This window comes from Varanus komodoensis, unplaced genomic scaffold (assembly GCF_004798865.1).
Source record: "Varanus komodoensis strain SLA01 unplaced genomic scaffold, ASM479886v1 scaffold29_1, whole genome shotgun sequence".
Classification (NCBI taxonomy): Eukaryota; Metazoa; Chordata; class Lepidosauria; order Squamata; family Varanidae; genus Varanus; species Varanus komodoensis.
The window spans coordinates 10,861,746-10,879,234 of NW_025335759.1; the positions used below are offsets into that span (position 1 = coordinate 10,861,746).

General features: G+C 50.0%; 1 protein-coding gene across 6 annotated transcripts; it reads right to left on the reverse strand.

Annotated features, from left to right (window-relative positions):
* Positions 1–3,481: 3,481 nt before the first annotated feature.
* Positions 3,482–17,423, reverse strand: LOC123025897 (very-long-chain 3-oxoacyl-CoA reductase-like). 6 transcript variants are annotated; one of them, XM_044435034.1, is made up of 13 exons: positions 17,249–17,423; positions 17,069–17,120; positions 15,828–15,904; positions 14,348–14,394; positions 13,327–13,402; positions 12,353–12,463; positions 11,523–11,587; positions 10,805–10,849; positions 10,042–10,076; positions 8,740–8,821; positions 7,210–7,275; positions 5,482–5,640; positions 3,482–3,760 (listed from the first exon to the last, which is right to left on the reverse strand). In XM_044435034.1, exons 2-13 carry the CDS (start codon positions 17,107–17,109, stop codon positions 3,599–3,601), a joined length of 966 nt encoding a protein of 321 aa, XP_044290969.1. In that variant the 5' UTR covers positions 17,110–17,120; positions 17,249–17,423; the 3' UTR covers positions 3,482–3,598. The 6 variants fall into 6 exon arrangements, with proteins under 6 accessions (XP_044290969.1, XP_044290968.1, XP_044290970.1 ...); XM_044435033.1 differs by having other exon boundaries at positions 17,217–17,423; XM_044435035.1 differs by having other exon boundaries at positions 17,364–17,392.
* Between the last annotated feature and the right edge of the window lie 66 nt (positions 17,424–17,489).

Sequence of the window (17,489 nt, forward strand, 5' to 3'; positions counted from 1 at the left end):
CTTTGGTTCTCACTTGCAGTTACTTAACCCGCCCAAGATTCTACTTGGGGCAATTTCTCATAAATTTTGCTGCAATTTGAGCAGAGAGAGACCTTTTTTTATTGACCCCTCACTGCGATCTTCCAAGGCCTCCTTCAAAGGCGCCCTTCCCATTTCTTCTCATGGTACCCCCAAGGCCTTAATTCTAAAACCTAGAATTGCTCCGTGTCCGTGCTGCTGCTCCCAGCCCCCAAACGTGCCAAGCAGGGATGGTGCTGGTGGAGAGCGCCTGCTCCGAGCGCGAGCAAAGCCTTCCTGGCCAGCCCCGCTTCACCCTTCTCATGGCCGTGGCCACCTGCTCCTTTGGCTCCTCGCCGTCTTCCCTTGGGTGCGACGGCTCCCCCTTGCTTGCGCACCATGTGCAAAGCACAGGCAGAGGCTTGGAGGAGTGGGGCAGCTCTTGCCCTGAGCTGAAAATTAAGATCCTGATTAATCACCTGCCAGCCACCCCGCCCCCAATTAAAAAATAGCAGAACAGCAACAAACACTAAAGTCCTGGAGCCGGCCTTCAGGTTTAGCAGCATTTCAGTAGGGAGAGCTGCCAGGATTATAAAAAATGGGGAACCGCGGCAGTTCTTGAGTGGTTAAAACCTGAACTTCCACCCACAGATAAGAAGAATGCAGAAATGAAGGCAGGCGCCCAGCTAAAAGATGGTTGGAAGGCCAAGAAGAGGGGCAGGTTCTCTAGGGCAGGAGTATTTGGATGTTCAGGCTGGTTAACTTTGGGACTGCCTAAAATGTGAACGGCCAGGAAAGAGATGAACATCAGGGGAAACCTATCCATGACCGAAGATGTAAACAGGCAACGTTCTGCTGCAGCTGCCCATTTAGGCCAGCTCAGCTCAGCTCAGCTCAGCTCAGCTCAGCTCAGCTCAGCTCAGCTCAGCGAGATGGCCCTTGGTCAGGATTAGGGAGAAGCTTCTGGGCCTGAAGAGGAAAAGCCCCGGCTTGGGAACTTTTGCCCTCCACTCCAGAAAGGGCACCAGCTGGTCTTTTTGTGCTGCTTCTTTCCGCGTTTAGCCATCAGGTGCCTCGACAGGAAGGGGTAGCGAAAAGCAGGCAGTGCTTCAACTATGGGCGAAAGCAACGAGAGCCCCTTCCGCTCACAGGGGAGCCTGGAGATGGTGCTGATGCAAACCAGCTTTGCCATATTTGGGGCACAGGCTGATGAATACTGTACCACGTCCACTGTGTCAGACGTGTTGGGAAAATTTGGATAAATCCTGCCAGAAAAACACTGCTTCTGTGTGCCTTTGCATTGTGGGATCAATCCTGTACTCCTTCTCAAACCAAGCTAAGTCACTGCTTAAAATGGCCTTCCTCCCCCGCTCCTTTCTCTCACCTTTAGCTGTAAGCTACAGTAGACAGGCCATTTAGTCCAAATATACATTGTATACCTTCACAATGATTAAATAATAATCATTTGTTGGAATTCACAGTTTACCAGGAAGTATCTTTTGCTAGCCCAGAGGGCTTCCTGAACGAGCGCTTACGTCCGTATATGCCCGACCGCCCCTTGAGATCTGCAGGAGAGTCCCTTCTCCGGGAACCCTCCATGAAAGAAATTAGGAGAGTAAGTACTCGGAGGAGGGCTTTCTCTGCGGTGGCACCCAACCTATGGAATTCACTCCCCAAAGAGGTCCGCCTGGCACCGTCGTTACTGGTTTTTCGGCGCCAGGTAAAGACCTTTTTATTTAAACATCATTTTAATTGTTAAAATATATGATCTGGCCAGGGCAACTTCTTCTTCCTTCTCTTTTCTCCTCCTATATTCTTTATTTACTTATTTTATACTGTTAATCTTAATTTTATATTATTATGTTTGTATCTCAGTGTATTTTTTGTATTTTTGTATTTAGTGGTAATTATGTTCTATTGTAGTTCAATGTATTTTATTGTGTTGTAAGCCGCCCCGAGGCTTCGGCAAGGGGCGGCACAGAAATGTTATAATAATAATAATGTTATAATAATGTGCCCTGGCCATTCAGAAGGGTGCGGATGCATTACTTAGGGTCTGAGTCTGGATGAGCTTATGAGTTCATGAATAGTTTCTCAGTAGCTTGAATTTACATGTCTAAGCGGACCTGGAGATGGGTTCAAGTTACTCAACTAAAGTGTCAATACAGGCAATTAGAAATATTGTAATCTCATTGTCACTGTATGATTGGCTGATCTTCCTTTATCTGTTCTGTATGTGATGACCTCAGAATCTTATTGTAATGTCTGCATTCTGTCATCAATTGCTCTGTACCTGTGTACGTGACCAGGAGGGTATAAAATACCCTGTAGTTGTATTGAAGCTTTGCAGAGAGTTTACCTCTGCCTGCACGGTAATGCATTATCGTGAGTCTACCGCGGGAACCTGGGCTAAACAATAAAGCCACAGATGGTTTGAACACTTGCTCTTTCCCACGAACCCGTTTTATTTCCACCTCGTGAATTGAAATTCCGGGATTATCTGACACATGCGATCTTGAGTCACGCCCAAATGCTACTGTGGGAGTAGGGGCTGGAAAGGGGATGGGTGTGGAGAAATTAGTGTGCCTTGATGTGTGAGCTGTGTGCAAGTCCAAGCAAGCAGGAGCTTTTTAAAAGGGGCGGGAAGGCAGCACCTTCTTCCCCTTCTCAAGAAAGTCTCGTAAAGGAGGAAAAGATGGAGGCCACCACCCGCCCTCTCTCATTGGATGACGCCAGCACACCTGCACCCCCAAATCTCTCTACCCCAAAGCAAGCAATGCACCCCCTCTCCTGCACTTTCCCCTCCACATATGAGCTCTGCCGAAAACAGCGCAATGGACTTCAGGAAGCAATGTGAGTCGCTACGCAGCTTAGCTGGGTGCTCCTCAAGGCAAGAGGAGAAGGGAGACAAGCAGGGAGGCTTGGGAAGGTTTCGCAAACCTGACTTTTTCAAAGGACGAGGGATGGGGGCGGGTGGAACAGGGCATCTATTCTCCAGCTCACTGGACAAATCAAGGGTGGGGGGAGTGGTGTGGAAGCCCCCGAAGCCTGATTAGCATTTCCACTGGCCCACCCCAGCCCACCAAAGCTGCTCCTCTCCCCTTGCAGAAAAGCATCACAAGTTTAGCACACGTAAAAGGCATCCTGTGGGGGGAAGTGCAGCTTACGCAAAGTCATGCTATAAGCCATCAGAAGAAACCTGGGCTATAATGCCAGAATTGATGTGTGGAAGATGGATTGGCCATGCAAGCCACACAACACTGAATAATACCTGCATTTTCAGTATTATTATAACACTGCATTTATATCCCACCTTTTTTCCTTTCATGAGGGTCCCAAGCGGCTTACACAGCTCCATTTTATCCTCACAACAACAACCCTGTGAGGTAGGTTAGGCTAGGTGTCTGGCCCGAAGTCATCTAGTGAGGACTAGAACCTGGATCCCCTGGGTCCCCACTCCAATGCTCAAAGCACTATACAACACTGGCAGTCAAAAATTAGCAACCTTTTAAAGGCCCTTAGTATTTTAAACAGTAAGGAATTATCCAATACAGCCATTAAAATGATCCATTAATGTACATCAAGTTATCGTAACCTGTTTTCAGAAGTCCTGTTTTTCACCCGCAAGAGAAGTTTCTGCAGTATCTGCAAGGGGCAAGGTTTTCTTGCACCTTTCCAGTTTCTTCAATGCATGCAGTAGTGATGTGAATTCATCAGTTGTAAACTGGAACTTCTCTGGAAGCAGCCATCTGTAAAGCAAGAACTGAATAAAAACAAAACAGGAAAAACATTTTTTAAGTTGAAGCGCTGGCAACAGGACTTCCCACACCTGTTTAGGAAGAACTGAACTTTCAGTGTCAGTCTATACCACGGACTGAAACTAGTTTCAAATATCGCCTTTCTTTTCAGGTAGCCTTGCAATTGTTCTGGAAGGAGGGCAACTGTCTGGTGAGTTCCAGGTTCTGACTAAAGAATTCTGAGCCATTCTCAAGGATCCTTTGAAGAGAATCACGATGCATTAAATATCTGAATGTCAGCAGATGTCTGGGGCAAATATGCCCTTTGGCCTTCTGGACAGGTAAGTCCAGAATGTTTGTTTTGCTTGCATGTCGGGGTAGGAAGCAGCTATTTTCCTTTCGCACCATTTCTGGACTTGGTGCCAATGAGAAAAAGCAGAAGGGGATCTATAAAGGCAGGTTCCAAACAGGCAAAAAAAAATTATATTCCTTCTGCTGGAACTTTGTGGGAAATAATCCATCTCAGCCATCACACAATAGGAAAAAATGTATAGTAAAGGAAATGGGCCCCAGATCATCCCAGGTCAGAGTTTTTTCCAGAAGCTAAAGTAACCAAACTGAGGCTGTCCAACTTTGAGCACATCGTGAGAAGGCAGGACTCCCTGGATAAGACCATCCTGCTGGGGAAAATCGAGGGCAGACAAGGAAGAACAAGAATGAGATGGGTCACCTCCATCCAGGAATCACAGCCTTTTATTTACAAGAGCTGAGCTGGGCTGTCCTGGATAGGACTTTTTGGAGGTCTTCCGTTCACAGGTTCACCATGAGCTGAAGATGACTTGATGGAGCATAACACCATCATTATGATGGGCTTCATAATCATGACTTATTAGGTAAGTTAACAAAAATGTTAACTACAAACTACTCTACAACCTACGATTTTTGGAAACCAAAGTGTCCTTAAACTTCCCCATAAGAGCCTGTACATTCCAGGTAGCTTTGATCGACCTTTACTGTCTGAGAAAGAACATGTATATTCAAAATCTTTCTAGGCTATCTGAAGACAAATTGTATTTGTTTGTACAATTCCTGACAGCCCAGGGTTGTTTCCCGTGCCTTCTCAATGTCAGGAATAAACTACTTTTGCAGCTCATCGGTCTGGGAAAGCGTGTTCAGAACAAGCAGCTTGAACGTTTTCGTAAGGCCTGGCTGATTATGCTTTTTGGTGGGCAGGGCAGGGAGAACCCTGTACAAAGACGCTTACAGTAATTAAAGGGGAGATTAGCTGCCAGTCTTCCTCCTCCCCTTAAAGCTCCTGGCCCCAAGGGTGTGGCGAGGCCTTCCCAGGGATTGGAGAGGCACATGGCCCCATGCTCTCCCTCTTATCCTCCACTGGGATAGTTTTGTCACTGGAAGGACAAGCCCTGGCAGGTAGCAGGTGAAGGGCAAGCCCTGCCCGAGACAGGAGAGGTGCTGAACTGAGCAGAAAAACATTCCGACACCGTCTAAGAAACCTCTCTGGCATGCAAGGGCCAGGCACGCTGCTTAACTGGCGGGGGGGCGGGGAGTGTAATAAACACGTTGGTGCTTCACGCTCCTTCCAACATGGGACACACAAACAAGGCCCGGCGTGCAGCGATCCATGAGCCCCCCCCCCCCCCCCCCCCCCCCCCCCCCCCGGGCCGCCGCGGGGGGGGCCGGGGGGGGTCCCCCCCCCCCCCCCCCCCCCCCCCCCCGCAGGGCCTACCTGGATGCTGTGGCTGAGGCAGCCGGCGGTTTTCTTCGCAAGCCCCACCGTGTTCAAGGCCTCGCGGGCATACGCCTCCGCCGGCTTCATGAAGAACTTGGTGTACTTGGACTTGTACCAGCCGGTCATGTTCGTGTCCACAAGCATAGGCCTCACACACTGCAGAGGGCAAACGGGGTCCATTTCACACACGGCATCACCACAGTCCACCGGGGTGCCAAGCTGCAGGGGGTCGCCTTGCCGGACCAGCTCCGGACAGCCCAGGGCTTGCTTGAATGGTTGCTGCGCCTGCAGTGGGCTAGCCTGCTGTCCAAACCCCACCCTGGGTTTTGGGGAACAGCTAGGGAAACACTTGGGGAGAGCGGGGGAACCCCTTGCTGCGTCGCCCTGCTCTTTCAGGCCAACGCCCCACAGATGCCCATGCAGAGCCTTGGGGCGACCAGTTCCACCTCTGTGCCCCTCACTGCACCCACGAGCCCTTTTGTGCTCGCCCCAGAGTTTCTGTCCCTTTGGCCCGTTTTTCTTCCTTTTTCCGGAGACGACGAAAAGTGATCTCCAATCTGGGAGCTCGCTACAGCTCCTTCAAAGTGCCCGAGTGGCACCTTTTCCGCCCCTCAGATCTGCTCTTTGCTCTTCTTGCAATTACTGGACTTGCTCAAGCGGGTCCAAAATGGCAACAGCCAGGGCACCCCCTGCTGTGTGAGTGCAGGTGCAGAGACACTTCCCAGAGCTTTAGTTCTAACTCCGGTTTGTCTTGACAGCTGTGAAACGGTGATCTGTCGAGAGACACCAAACTGCACCAGATCTCTGATCCTTGCTCGTGAACGAGCAGCAAGCAGGCTGCGGCCACTGCAGCAAGATCCTCAAGCGCTCCTTGCTCCTCCGTGGGTACTTTCACTTAGCTACCTTTCCCCAGCATTCTAGGTGCTCAGGAAGGTGGAAAAGTGCAAGCCAGCGGCTTCTTTACAGGAGCCAGCTGGCTGTCAAAATTCCGGCTCCTTTGAAAAGTTTATTTTGACAGACTCTCCATGGGGTTTTGACAGGGGCACATCCATGCAAAAAGCAGGGGAAAGCCATGGCAAGCCAGAAAGGGCTTGTAGTCATGGTAGTGGGAGGAAAGCCGTTTTAGCTGCTGAGTCCCTGGAGGACAGAGGGAGAAAGAGAGAGGCAAATCTTGTGGCGAGCACAATTGCCTGAATGCTGATCCGTTTGTTTGTCTGTTGAAGATATTTGTATGCCGTCCTTTGCAAGAGCCTCAGGACGGCTTACACAAATAAAATACAAATACCTAAGAAAACAAAAATAAATTGATGTTATTTACAGGTTCTTCGCAGGATGGGTGGAGTGTATGCAGAGACTGCCCACTGTTGCAGCCCCACATCACACGCCCCGATCCCTCTGGGGCATGAAGACCTAACCACAGCATGGCCACGGTCCCGCTTCAGTCTAGAACCCAGTCTTAGTCACAGACCTTGACTGGAAAAAGACACTGCATCAGCAGTTCTACATCAACAGGAAAATTATGCCTGCCCCACTCAATTTATTTTAGGTTCACGACAATTAACCTCATAAAATACAACATGGCACAATATGAAAGTTCCAAAGTTTAAACCCACTGCTAAAATAAAATGAAAAACCAAAGCAAAACCTGACCGGAATGCAAAGATTTGGAATACTGATTTAAAGCATGGGGTTACCCTTCCTTGGAATGAGGTCCATGCACAGTACCTGCACGATGATGCCTTTGGAACCATATTCCATGTCCAAAGCTCGCGAGAAGAAATCAATAGCTACCTGAAATGGAAGCATGAAAACAGTGTCAGAAGATTTACACCTCTGAGATCAGGCCCCAAGCCATCCCCGCCCCCTTAATTTCTGCAGCTATGGCTGTAAGTGTGGATCATTCTTGGACTTGTATGGCCCTACATGGGATTTTCAATATATGCCACTGAAATTCGCTGGACAGCCTGAAGGAAAGTGGGCGCCCCTATTGATTTAATCATGTGTTGGAAACTGGAACACACCCAAGTTCAGAAGATCAGTCTAAGCCAGGGGTCTCAAACTCGCGGCCCGCGGGCCAATTGCCGGGACGGGCAGGGCACGGGGCAGGGGCCCTGCGGCCTTCAAAGCGCCGGCGGCGCCCAGGCCGGCCTCCGGGACCGACGCAGGATGAGCGGCCCACCACCACCGCACGAGTGGAATACTTGATGTGGCCCAGCCTCACCCAGACTCTTCTTCCAGCGGCCCCCAGGTAAGTTGAGTTTGAGACCCCTGGTCTAAGCTGTATAGACTTCAACTGTGTGGGTCAGAAGCCGCTCTGGATGGTCCTGAAAGCAACAGAACTCAATTGTCCTGACGCGTAACTTGTATTGTGGACAAGAAGCTACTGATATGGAGAAACAGAGTGGCTCCCAAAAAGCAAAGGCACCAAAGGTGTATTTTGTCTCTCTGTCTGCACACAGGGAGAGGTGAGATTAATCATGCATAGTCCCTCTTCTGGTTCATCAGATTTTTTTGGTGTGTTTTTTGACTACTCGTTAGGTTTGGTGGTGCTGTTGCTGTTGGCTACTCCAAAAATCTCCCTTCTCCACAAGAGGGCCAACCCGGTATCTATCACCAAAACCTGGCAGAAAGAGCTGGCGAGCGGTTGGTCTCTCCCAGGCACTCGGTCCAGCATCCACACAGACTTGAGGATTCAAGGGGAGGCCTGCCTGGGGTCTACCGGAATCCCATCTCCTTCTGTGGGCTCCTGCCCATTTGTGTATCGGTCTTGCATGTTTATAGCTGGCCCTGGGGATACCGATTTACGGGAGGTGGCACTTCACCACAGACCAAGTGAAATTTCACAGTGAGATGTTGGGGTCCCCATTATAGGTATTTTCAGATGGGAGGGTTTCGGATTGAAGGGCCACCACCAGGGCTAATATTACACTCATCCTAAGACAAGCAGAGACCTTTAACTGCTGAAGAAGGCTGAAGCTGATGAAGCTGAGAGAGAAGGAAGAAAAATCCACAGCTTTCTGCGTTTGCTTTTGCCTCCCAAATTATCCTTCTTCTGGGGACAAATCTTCCCTAGCAGTTGGGAATGGATGGGGCAGGGGAGTTTGCCCAAGGCTTGGCCACCCCCAAGCCCAAACTCGATCTTGCTCGTCCAGGGGGTGCCTCCCAAGATCAAGGGGGCAGCTCCGGGCTGCTTTTCATCCAGCGAGAGCACCCGATGCCCTGCCCCTCCTGACTTAAGCTTGCACTTCGACTCACCTTGGTCCCGCAGTACATCGTGATCGGTGGAAAGGGGCGCCTGGCAGAGGTCGAAGACATGTTGATGATGATCCCCTTCCGCCTAACAGAAAGCCATCAGAGTGACTTAGGACAGCAGCTGCTTTCTCTGAGGAAGACTCTGAACAGGGTGGCTCAGGCTGCACTAGAGCCAGAGCAGGGGGTGCCTGGGGTAGCGGCTTCACTATAAGCTCACCCCGTACCTCGTTCACGCGCTTTCTCAGGAATTAAAGGGGAAGGAGAGCGACAGCACATTGCTTCCAAGTGCATGTGAGGCACTAGAGGAGCGGTGGTCCCCTTGAGAAGAGGAAAGAAGGGCTGGCGTTCGCCTTCTTTTTAATGTTTGCGGTGTGTGTTCCATTTCAGAGCCAACTGAGCAGCAGAAACAGGCAGAGAACGTGGGAAAGGGAAGGCACGGGGGGCCTGCCTTCTATGCCCACAGAATACAGCATGACGGAAAGCAGAGCAGCAGGGACACAGCCGGGGACCCAGTCCAGGCTTGGCCAAGGAAGCCAGTTCAGGTCTGTACTGAAGACGCACTTGCCCATCGCTTTGGTTGTCTGGTCCACTCCTCCCAAATTGGACTAAGGGGCTTAGCCTCCTTTTTCTGTCAAAGGAAGTCAGCACAGAAATAAAAGCCACCTAGGGCACTTTTGAAGCAAAGGCCATTGTACACCCGATTTGTCAGGCCACGGGCTGCAACACAGATCTTCACAGCCATGAATGTGCATACGCACCTTTTCGCATGGCATTTTAATCCTTACGCAACGTGAAGCACCGTCATGCGCCAGGCTCACGTCTTGCGGTGTGATTTACACACGAGTGGCCGCACAACGGAGTACGATTTCTGCAGCACTGCCGGCTGCATGCAGCAAACCCATCGCCAAGCGCCCATCTAACTCTCCCCCTCCCATAAGCCGATCAGATCGGCGCCACAGGCCTGCGCCGGACTCTCTGGCAAAGTCTCACACCTCCCTGCTGGCCTGCAGTGACCCTCCACTACCTCCTGGGAAAGCCTGATCCCACAGCTCTCGGACTGCAACGCCGAGGCGCTGCAAGCAGCACTGGACATACCCTGTGGCATGAAATAAAATATATTTTAGAATTCCACAGAAGTGAAAGTTCGGGTCTTGCGCCAAGGCCTGCCTGTGGAGCTCCGCTGGCCAGTTCCCAGGAGGCTGCTGGAGAACCACCTCACAAAACTGAGCAATGGATTCTTTGGCCTCGCCCTCGCTTTCCTAGCAAGCTCCTCTGTGAGGCAGGACATCCCACCCTGCCCCTTACCTGGCAAGCATCTGAGGAAGGATGAGCTCAGTCATCTATGAAGACAAAAGCGGGAGAGCATCTCGTCGCCTGCTTCAGGGTCTGCAAAGCATGCCCTGCTCCGCTCAACCCCAGAGAGCCACTCTGCAGGTCCAAAAGAGGGGATAACTGGATGCGCACGCGGGCTCTCTCTCTCTCTCTCCAGGGGATTGTTTCCAGAATGGGCTGCCTACACTCGCAGTTGTAGGCAGCTAACAGCCTATCCAGTCCCACATCTGGCACAACCTTCAGCCCTCCAAACACAACCCCTCCCATGCTTTCTTTATAATGAATAAATTTTATTTAAATTAAAATAAATAAATGCTCGCTCGTCCATCTCAGCCACTCCCCTGCTTCCAGGAACACTTCTGCCTTTGGGATTATGTCCTGGAATGTCTCCCTGTAACTGCCTTTCTTTTCTGCTTTTGCCTCAAACCTAACCCTTTGCAGCAAGCTTTTCACGCCACCTCCTCATTCGAATATTTAATGCAAAATACATGTCCCCTTTCCTCCAGTTCCTTAGTACCTCTGTTTGGACCATAAGCACCCTGGAGTCGGGTCCTGTCCAAACGATTCTTTCCAAAGTGTTTGTTCGCTGATGAGACTTTTTAAACAAACAATGCACCTCTTTCCTCACAGATTCAGAAAAATGCCCATGAGGGACATCTGCACACCCCACATCTGTGCATGAACATGCACACACCTTCCCCAAAAGGGAACAGGATAATGAATCCATTTCGCCCACCTTCACTGTTGAGAGTAAGTTGCAATTCACGATGTCATTTATATGCTAAAGAGGGAGAAGAAAGAAAACAGGTCAGCTATTTTGAAAGGGCTTCTTATCAGGGTTTTGGGAAGCTTGGCTGTTGCTGAGAAAGAAAATGGGAGTCATGAACCTGGAATGGGATGGGCTGGAGCTCTCTTCCCTTCCTCTGGAAAGTCACAGGAAACAGCAAGTGAAAGGGGAGAGACAGACCGGATGGTGCTTTCACCTGGCTTAAAAGAACACTTAGGATTCTCAGGTATTGAGAGCCAGTGCACTGCAGTGATTAAGAGTGCAGGACTGGAACTCAGATGATCTGGGTTCGAGTTCCTGCTCATCCATGAAGTCAACTGGGTGATTTTGTGCCAGTCACAGACTCTCCGTCCAACCTCACAGGGCTGTTGTTTTGAGGATAAGACTGAGAGGAGGAGGAGGAGAATTATATAAACCACCTCAAGTTCTTTAAAAGGAAAAAGGTGAGATATAAATAAAACGGGTTTGATTTTGATGTATTCATCACCTTCTGCTCTCCAGATTGTAACCTAGGAGACCTCTGGACTGCGGAATCCTGGATTTTGGCCCACAGATCTGGCCCTAGTGGCCCCAGTGGGGGGTGAAGGACAAGCTTTGCTTTAACCCAGTGCCTGCTAAGTCTGCAAAGATGCACCCTGCCTTATTTTATGCCTGTGAATGGACTCACCTTGCCAACATCAGGGATATTCAAGAAACCGTCAAATTTCTCCTGGATCATACCAACATTGTTTACTGTGGAAAGACCAAAAACATAGAGAATACGAGCAGAGAATGTAAGCGAGTCCTAGCATGAATTAGCAACCTCTCTTCCACCGCCAAGGAACAAAAGCACCGTCTAATGCAAATTTAGGCAGGAAAAAAGGCCTTTTCTGTCCAAGTTTGCACATGGATTATATGCTAAGGGATTTCCATTGAGCTAAGTTTCAATGAAAAGGGAGCAGGTTTAGTTCACCAGGGAGGGGTTCCACTGTTCAACAGGTAGAGCGTGCACTGTTCTCTGATGACTTTCTCTTGCATAGAGGCAACTGCTGAGAGTTCCTTTTTGGACACGACACTGTTTTCAGTTTAAAAGACAGTTTTCCTGCAAAAACTCAGGTAGTGTGTCCAGAATAAAGAATGCAAATATGAAACAGGCAAGCCTGCACTTATATTTCCATAATCCACACATAGTAAGCTGCACATACTCTTGTTCAGAATACTTATTAACTGGAAAAGTATACTCCATCTTTTAAACATGGAAAAAATGGGCCACGTCAGAAGAATGGCCGTTGTTCTTGCATGTGGGAGTATTACGTTGCCCTGCGAGGTTCATTGGCGCAGAGGCAGGGTCGGAGAGTACAGAGTTGCGGCTGGAGCCAGGGGTCAGACTAGATGGCCCGGGAGGCCCCTTCTGACTCGCGCTCTTTCTATGCTTCTAGAATTCAGCACATCCACTTAACCACAGGCTCCAGGTCATGTCCAATCCCTTCCAATGATGCTGTCAATGTTAAGACTTACCCAGAAGGCCAATCTCCAGGCCCTGCAGAGCAGCCTGAATGGGCGCATAGATTTCTGAGCCCTCTGTGAAGTCTGTCTGGATCACCTTAGTGCTCCGGCCATGCTTTTGCTCTAGGAAGCAAAGGCGGAGAAAGAGAGAGGGAGGGAGACTCAACTAAGACATTAAATCAGGAATTGAGAAGACAACAACCCTGTGAGGTAGGCTAGACTGAGAGTAAGTGACTGGCCCAAAGTCACCCAGGGAGGTTCACAGCTGAGTGAGGAGTAGAAGCCATATCTCTTGCGCCCCATCCAACACTCTAATCTCTGAGCCAGCTGTAAGTATTAAAATCATTCTTTAAAATTCACAATTGAAAACTCTTTCAGGAACAGGATGGTGGAGCAGCACATGAAGAACCATCTCAGTGGAGCGGGACAGTTTAACTGGGTCTCCTGCAACAGCAGGCAGTTGAACCCAAAGCCCTCCTGGCCCCGGCCAACCCTTCTATTCCACGATTCTAACTGCAGTTGCTTTTCCTCCGGAGAGAGCCTGGATACACATGCCTTTTTCCAGGGTGTGTGCCCCGACGGTGTCAAAAGCAACCGCTGAAGACTCTGCAGAGTTGCTCCCAGCTCAGTCATCCTGCCCAACCCACATTTCACCATCCACCCAGCCAAGTTCTGCATCCTGACACCAAATCCCACTGCATCTGCAACCCTGTCATTAAAAAAGAGACGCTGTGGCTGCTGTCTCTGTCCAAGAGGATTTCTTCCTGCTAGAAGCTCCTCTCCAGAACAACCACCTCACTTGGTCTAAGCGATATTCAGCCCTCAGGCTGCACTGATTTCAGTGCCTCCCCAACACCCCCCAACAGCCTTTCCCAATAATCCCCTGCTCTGTTCCTTCCTCCACCCCATCACCACTTTTAAAGGCTTAGACCTTCTTTCGGAGAGCCGGGCTCAGCATCCCCCTGGGACCACCAGATGCCACTTACCGATTTCCGCAGCAACCTGCCTCAGTCGTTCCAGAGAACGGCTGATGAGAACCACGTTGAGGCCTCTCCTGGCGAGCTGGCGAAAAGGAGCGTTACAGGAAAAATGCCAGGTTAGACGCAAAAGATCAGAACACAGGCACAAAGCTTGCGCAAACTTTGCAGCGTCTTCTAGTTTTTGCTAATGCAATTAGGTGAGGTTGCTTATCTATGAATGCGAAACTGGTTATGGCAGGTTGTTTAGAACAGATGTCCATCTTTCCAAATTGTGTGTGAAAGTTCTTGTCCCTTCCAAAGCATTGTGAAACTTTTGCTCTCCGACAGAGGAAAACTTGTGCTGAACGTGACTAAACATGGCCAAGAGCTCATTTCTGAGCCTATTACGGGGCAACAAGGGAGGCAACGATGCAGTTTCTTCTTTCCCACTGCCATGGCATCACCTCAAAGTCATCCAGCAGAGCTTTTCCACGTGGTTCACAGTCTGCTGTGATGAGTCAATATGCCGCATTTTGAAGATGAAGATGCACTGGACACCGGAATTAATGCACCTCCAGAAGAAGAGCTATCCAGAGCACCATCTGGTCCCATTTAATGGGATGGATTTCAATTTCAGACTGAGGAGGTGCTTGGCCGTGTCAGGTAACCCACCTTGGTGGCTTGCTGCTTCTAAGAAGGAGGGGCTGTCAGGCTGAGGCCAGGATAGCCTGGCTACGCTTCCGGGCACCTGCTCAGCCCTGTGACCTGCTCTGGGGGCTTTTGGGGGACAGGTGGGAAGAGCAGGTCCCTACTCATCTTCAGTCCCAGAGGGCAGGCAGGAAGGGGTTCACCCTGATGAGCACTTCACCTTCCAAGGCACCTGGTCTTTGAGAAATCATGCCCCCAGCGGCAGTGGCAGCGGAAACCTGTGAATCACTCACAAACGGCTTCTTTCTCCATTTCTTTGAGCACACGGGCTGCCTCAGCCAAGAAAATGCCTATAATCACACACACACACACACACACACTCCGCCCCCAGTTTACTAACCTCATGGGCATAGGCTTTTCCAATGCCGGACGTGGCTCCAGTCACCACTGCAAAGACAACGGAAGGCACATGAGAGGAGGAAGAGGAATTCTGCACCAATTTGTTTCGTGGGAAGCCTATGGAGTCCTGGAAATGAGTTCCTCTTAGGGGACTTTATACACTGCAATGGATCCAACATGAAGCACGAGTCAGCGCTTGCTAGGCACACGATGAGCTAAGCCGAAGGGGTTTATTTTGCCACAAATGTGAAAATGGGCTTGGCAGCTGCTACATGAATGCGCACAGGGTCCACTGCTAAACATTAGGAAATATGCTGGAAAGAACTCGGGTTAAGCGGTTGCTGGACAGTCGTGTTCTCAAACCTGGAAATAAGCAATTTTGCATCTGGTGCGGGACAGAGAGGTGTGGGGGTAAAATGGGGAATGCTATGCGTGAAGTATGAAACAGGAACAAAAGAACACCAATCTCACAAAGGAAACTGGGAAGCACGAGAAGGGACAGGGCAGGAGTTCTGTCCTGAACGGCTTCAGGAAGATCTGCCCCTCTTCAGCTGCTTGTCGATTGAATCTTGGGGTATTTCCACACCACAGGCTTAATTTGGTTTAACAATGGCCCGTCTTCCTGCAAAACTCTCTGAGAACACTAAGAAGGAGAGGTGTGATCTTAACGCCTACAACCAAGCTACAATTCCAGGTATTAATGCATGCATCTTTACAGAAAGAATCACAAGAGTTTTTTAGTTGCTGTCCAATTAACCACAATACATTTTCATCCATTAAGGGGGAGACCCGATGCACGTTCAGACAGATCAAGTCCTACACAGGCTGGCAGCAGCGGCGCTCATTTCGATCTAAACATGCATTGGATTGTGTCTTTAAAACTTTAGTTTGAACAGTGATGGAACGGACCTGTGGACCTTAGACAGCCTTTGTGGGGCTGTAGGATAGCTCAGGTTTGCAGCTCTGGGGTCATAAACAGGCTCCGGCTGCAGAGCTGGGAACTGGCACCCTGACCCATGGCAAGCAATGCAGAAAGAACCATGTTGCTTGCTTTCCAAGGTTGGGAAAACAACCTCGGGGAGGGCTCAAAGGGAGGGGAGGGGGCTGGGAAGGTGAGGATTCGAGGGATCCTGTAGCGTACAAAGGAGGAAAACAGGTACGCACACAGCACTCACCTGCCCAGGGTCCATAGTGCGACAGGTGTGCCCCTTTCCACACCACGGACAGTATGTACACCCTCACTCTGTACAGCAAGCCCAGGCCAGCATACACAACTAGGCAGAGCAGGACTAGGCCTCCAACAACAGAGAGAGCCTGGTCCAGGATGGAAGGGATGTGGGAAGTCATCCTTTCCCTTCTCCCGCTTTCCATGGAATGAGCAGCAAGAGAGCTGCACAACCCAGATAACTGACAGGGGAAAATGTCTGAAGCAAAGCCAGGCTCGTCTATTGCACAATGTGCATTGCAGAGCAAACACCCACCTCTTGGAAACACCTCCTGTTTTGAATCAAGACATGCTGAGTAGCTTCTGAGCCAATTTGGATCCCACCTGTTGGCACTTAGCACAAAAAAGGACAGCTTTTATAGTTGAAAACATTGAATCAGCCTTAGACAAGGAAGGAGAAAATATTTGCACACCCCTTCACGCCCAGAAGAAACTTCAGAATAGATCCCAGCTCACCTGCCTAAAATATCTGAGCATTTAAATGCTCAAGGATTGGCAACAGCACGTTACGTATAAATCAATCTTAACAAAATGAAAAGCATGGGCTAAGAGGAGGCTAGCCATCTGGGCAAGCTTTCCTTCCTGAGAATGGTGATTTTGCAAAGCATCTTTTCCTTTCTCCCATTCTGTCTCCAAATGCCAGGATCTGGGCCACTGCAGGGTTCCATTTGCTGCCCAGAATGGGAACTGGCACTGTGGTGCAGGATCAGTCCCAAATCCTGCAGGTACACCCAGGTGCGCATGCACTCGCACGCACGCACGCACACAGCCACCTAAAGAGCACCAGCTGGAAGCCCTGGGGGACAAGCTACATCAAAGGAAGCCCAATCCACCAGAAGCTGTTTCAGGCAATACTGGTCTTTGCTAGCAGCTCTGAGGTCCAGTGCCTGCATTTTGCCTGACCCAGTTCTGGCCTGGCTTGGCCTCCTCTGCTTCTGAATCCTTTTTATTTCCCAGCATTTTAAAAGTTAGCATTGTTTTAATGTTGATTTTATATATTACTGTGCTGTCGTGCCTTATTTATGTTATTGCTGCCCTGAAACACTGTAAAGGGCGGGATACAAAAATTTTAAATAAGTAAATAATAAATCCCACTCACTTTTCCTGCCTCAAGTACCTGTCCCCACTTCTCATGTCTCCAAACCAGAGCGTCTGGTCCATGGCCAGAGCGTATTGAACTGCTGCTGCTTGGTAGTTTGCCTCCCTTTGGTCATTGCTTGGATTTCATTCCTTACATGACCAATCCAAAGTCACCCAGGAAGCTCCATGACTGAGTGGAGACTAAAAAACCCTCAGCTCTTAACCACAATACCACACTGGCTCCTGCTATTAGCCACCATTTTCAACATAAATCCTTTTAAAAGGATTATGTCATAAGCAGTCATTAATACACTCCTCAAACACACACACACGTCCAAATGTGGCTAATGGGCTTAAACCTTACAGTAAGCACGACTTGCTGGGTGACTTCGGACCAGTCACTAACTCTCAGCCTACCTCAGAGGGCTGTTGTGAAGATAAAAATGGAGGGAGGGCATGCCTCGAGTTCCTGGGCAGAAACAAAGGGTAAATAACAGGCATTCATGTTTCTGGAGCCGAAACACAAGCTACCCTCCGCTTCCTTTCCTCCGCCCATCACTGGCACCTGTGCGTGCGGCTGCAGGAGGCTCTTCGCACCTTCCCAGGGAGAACCGAAAGAAAACGCCCTCTGCACAGGCTCAGGGGCACGCCCAGCCAGGCTTGCAGTAGCCTTGCGAAGCCCTGTGCGAGGGAGCCTGGTTCGGGCATTGACCTGAGGCTGCTGGCGCGGGGGGGGGGGCGCGCGCGGACCGAGCCCCCCAAGAACCTCGCTCGACGCGCCCCTACTCCGGCAGCAGTGCGCATGCGCCGCCGAAGCCGCGGGCGAAGCCTCTTCCCT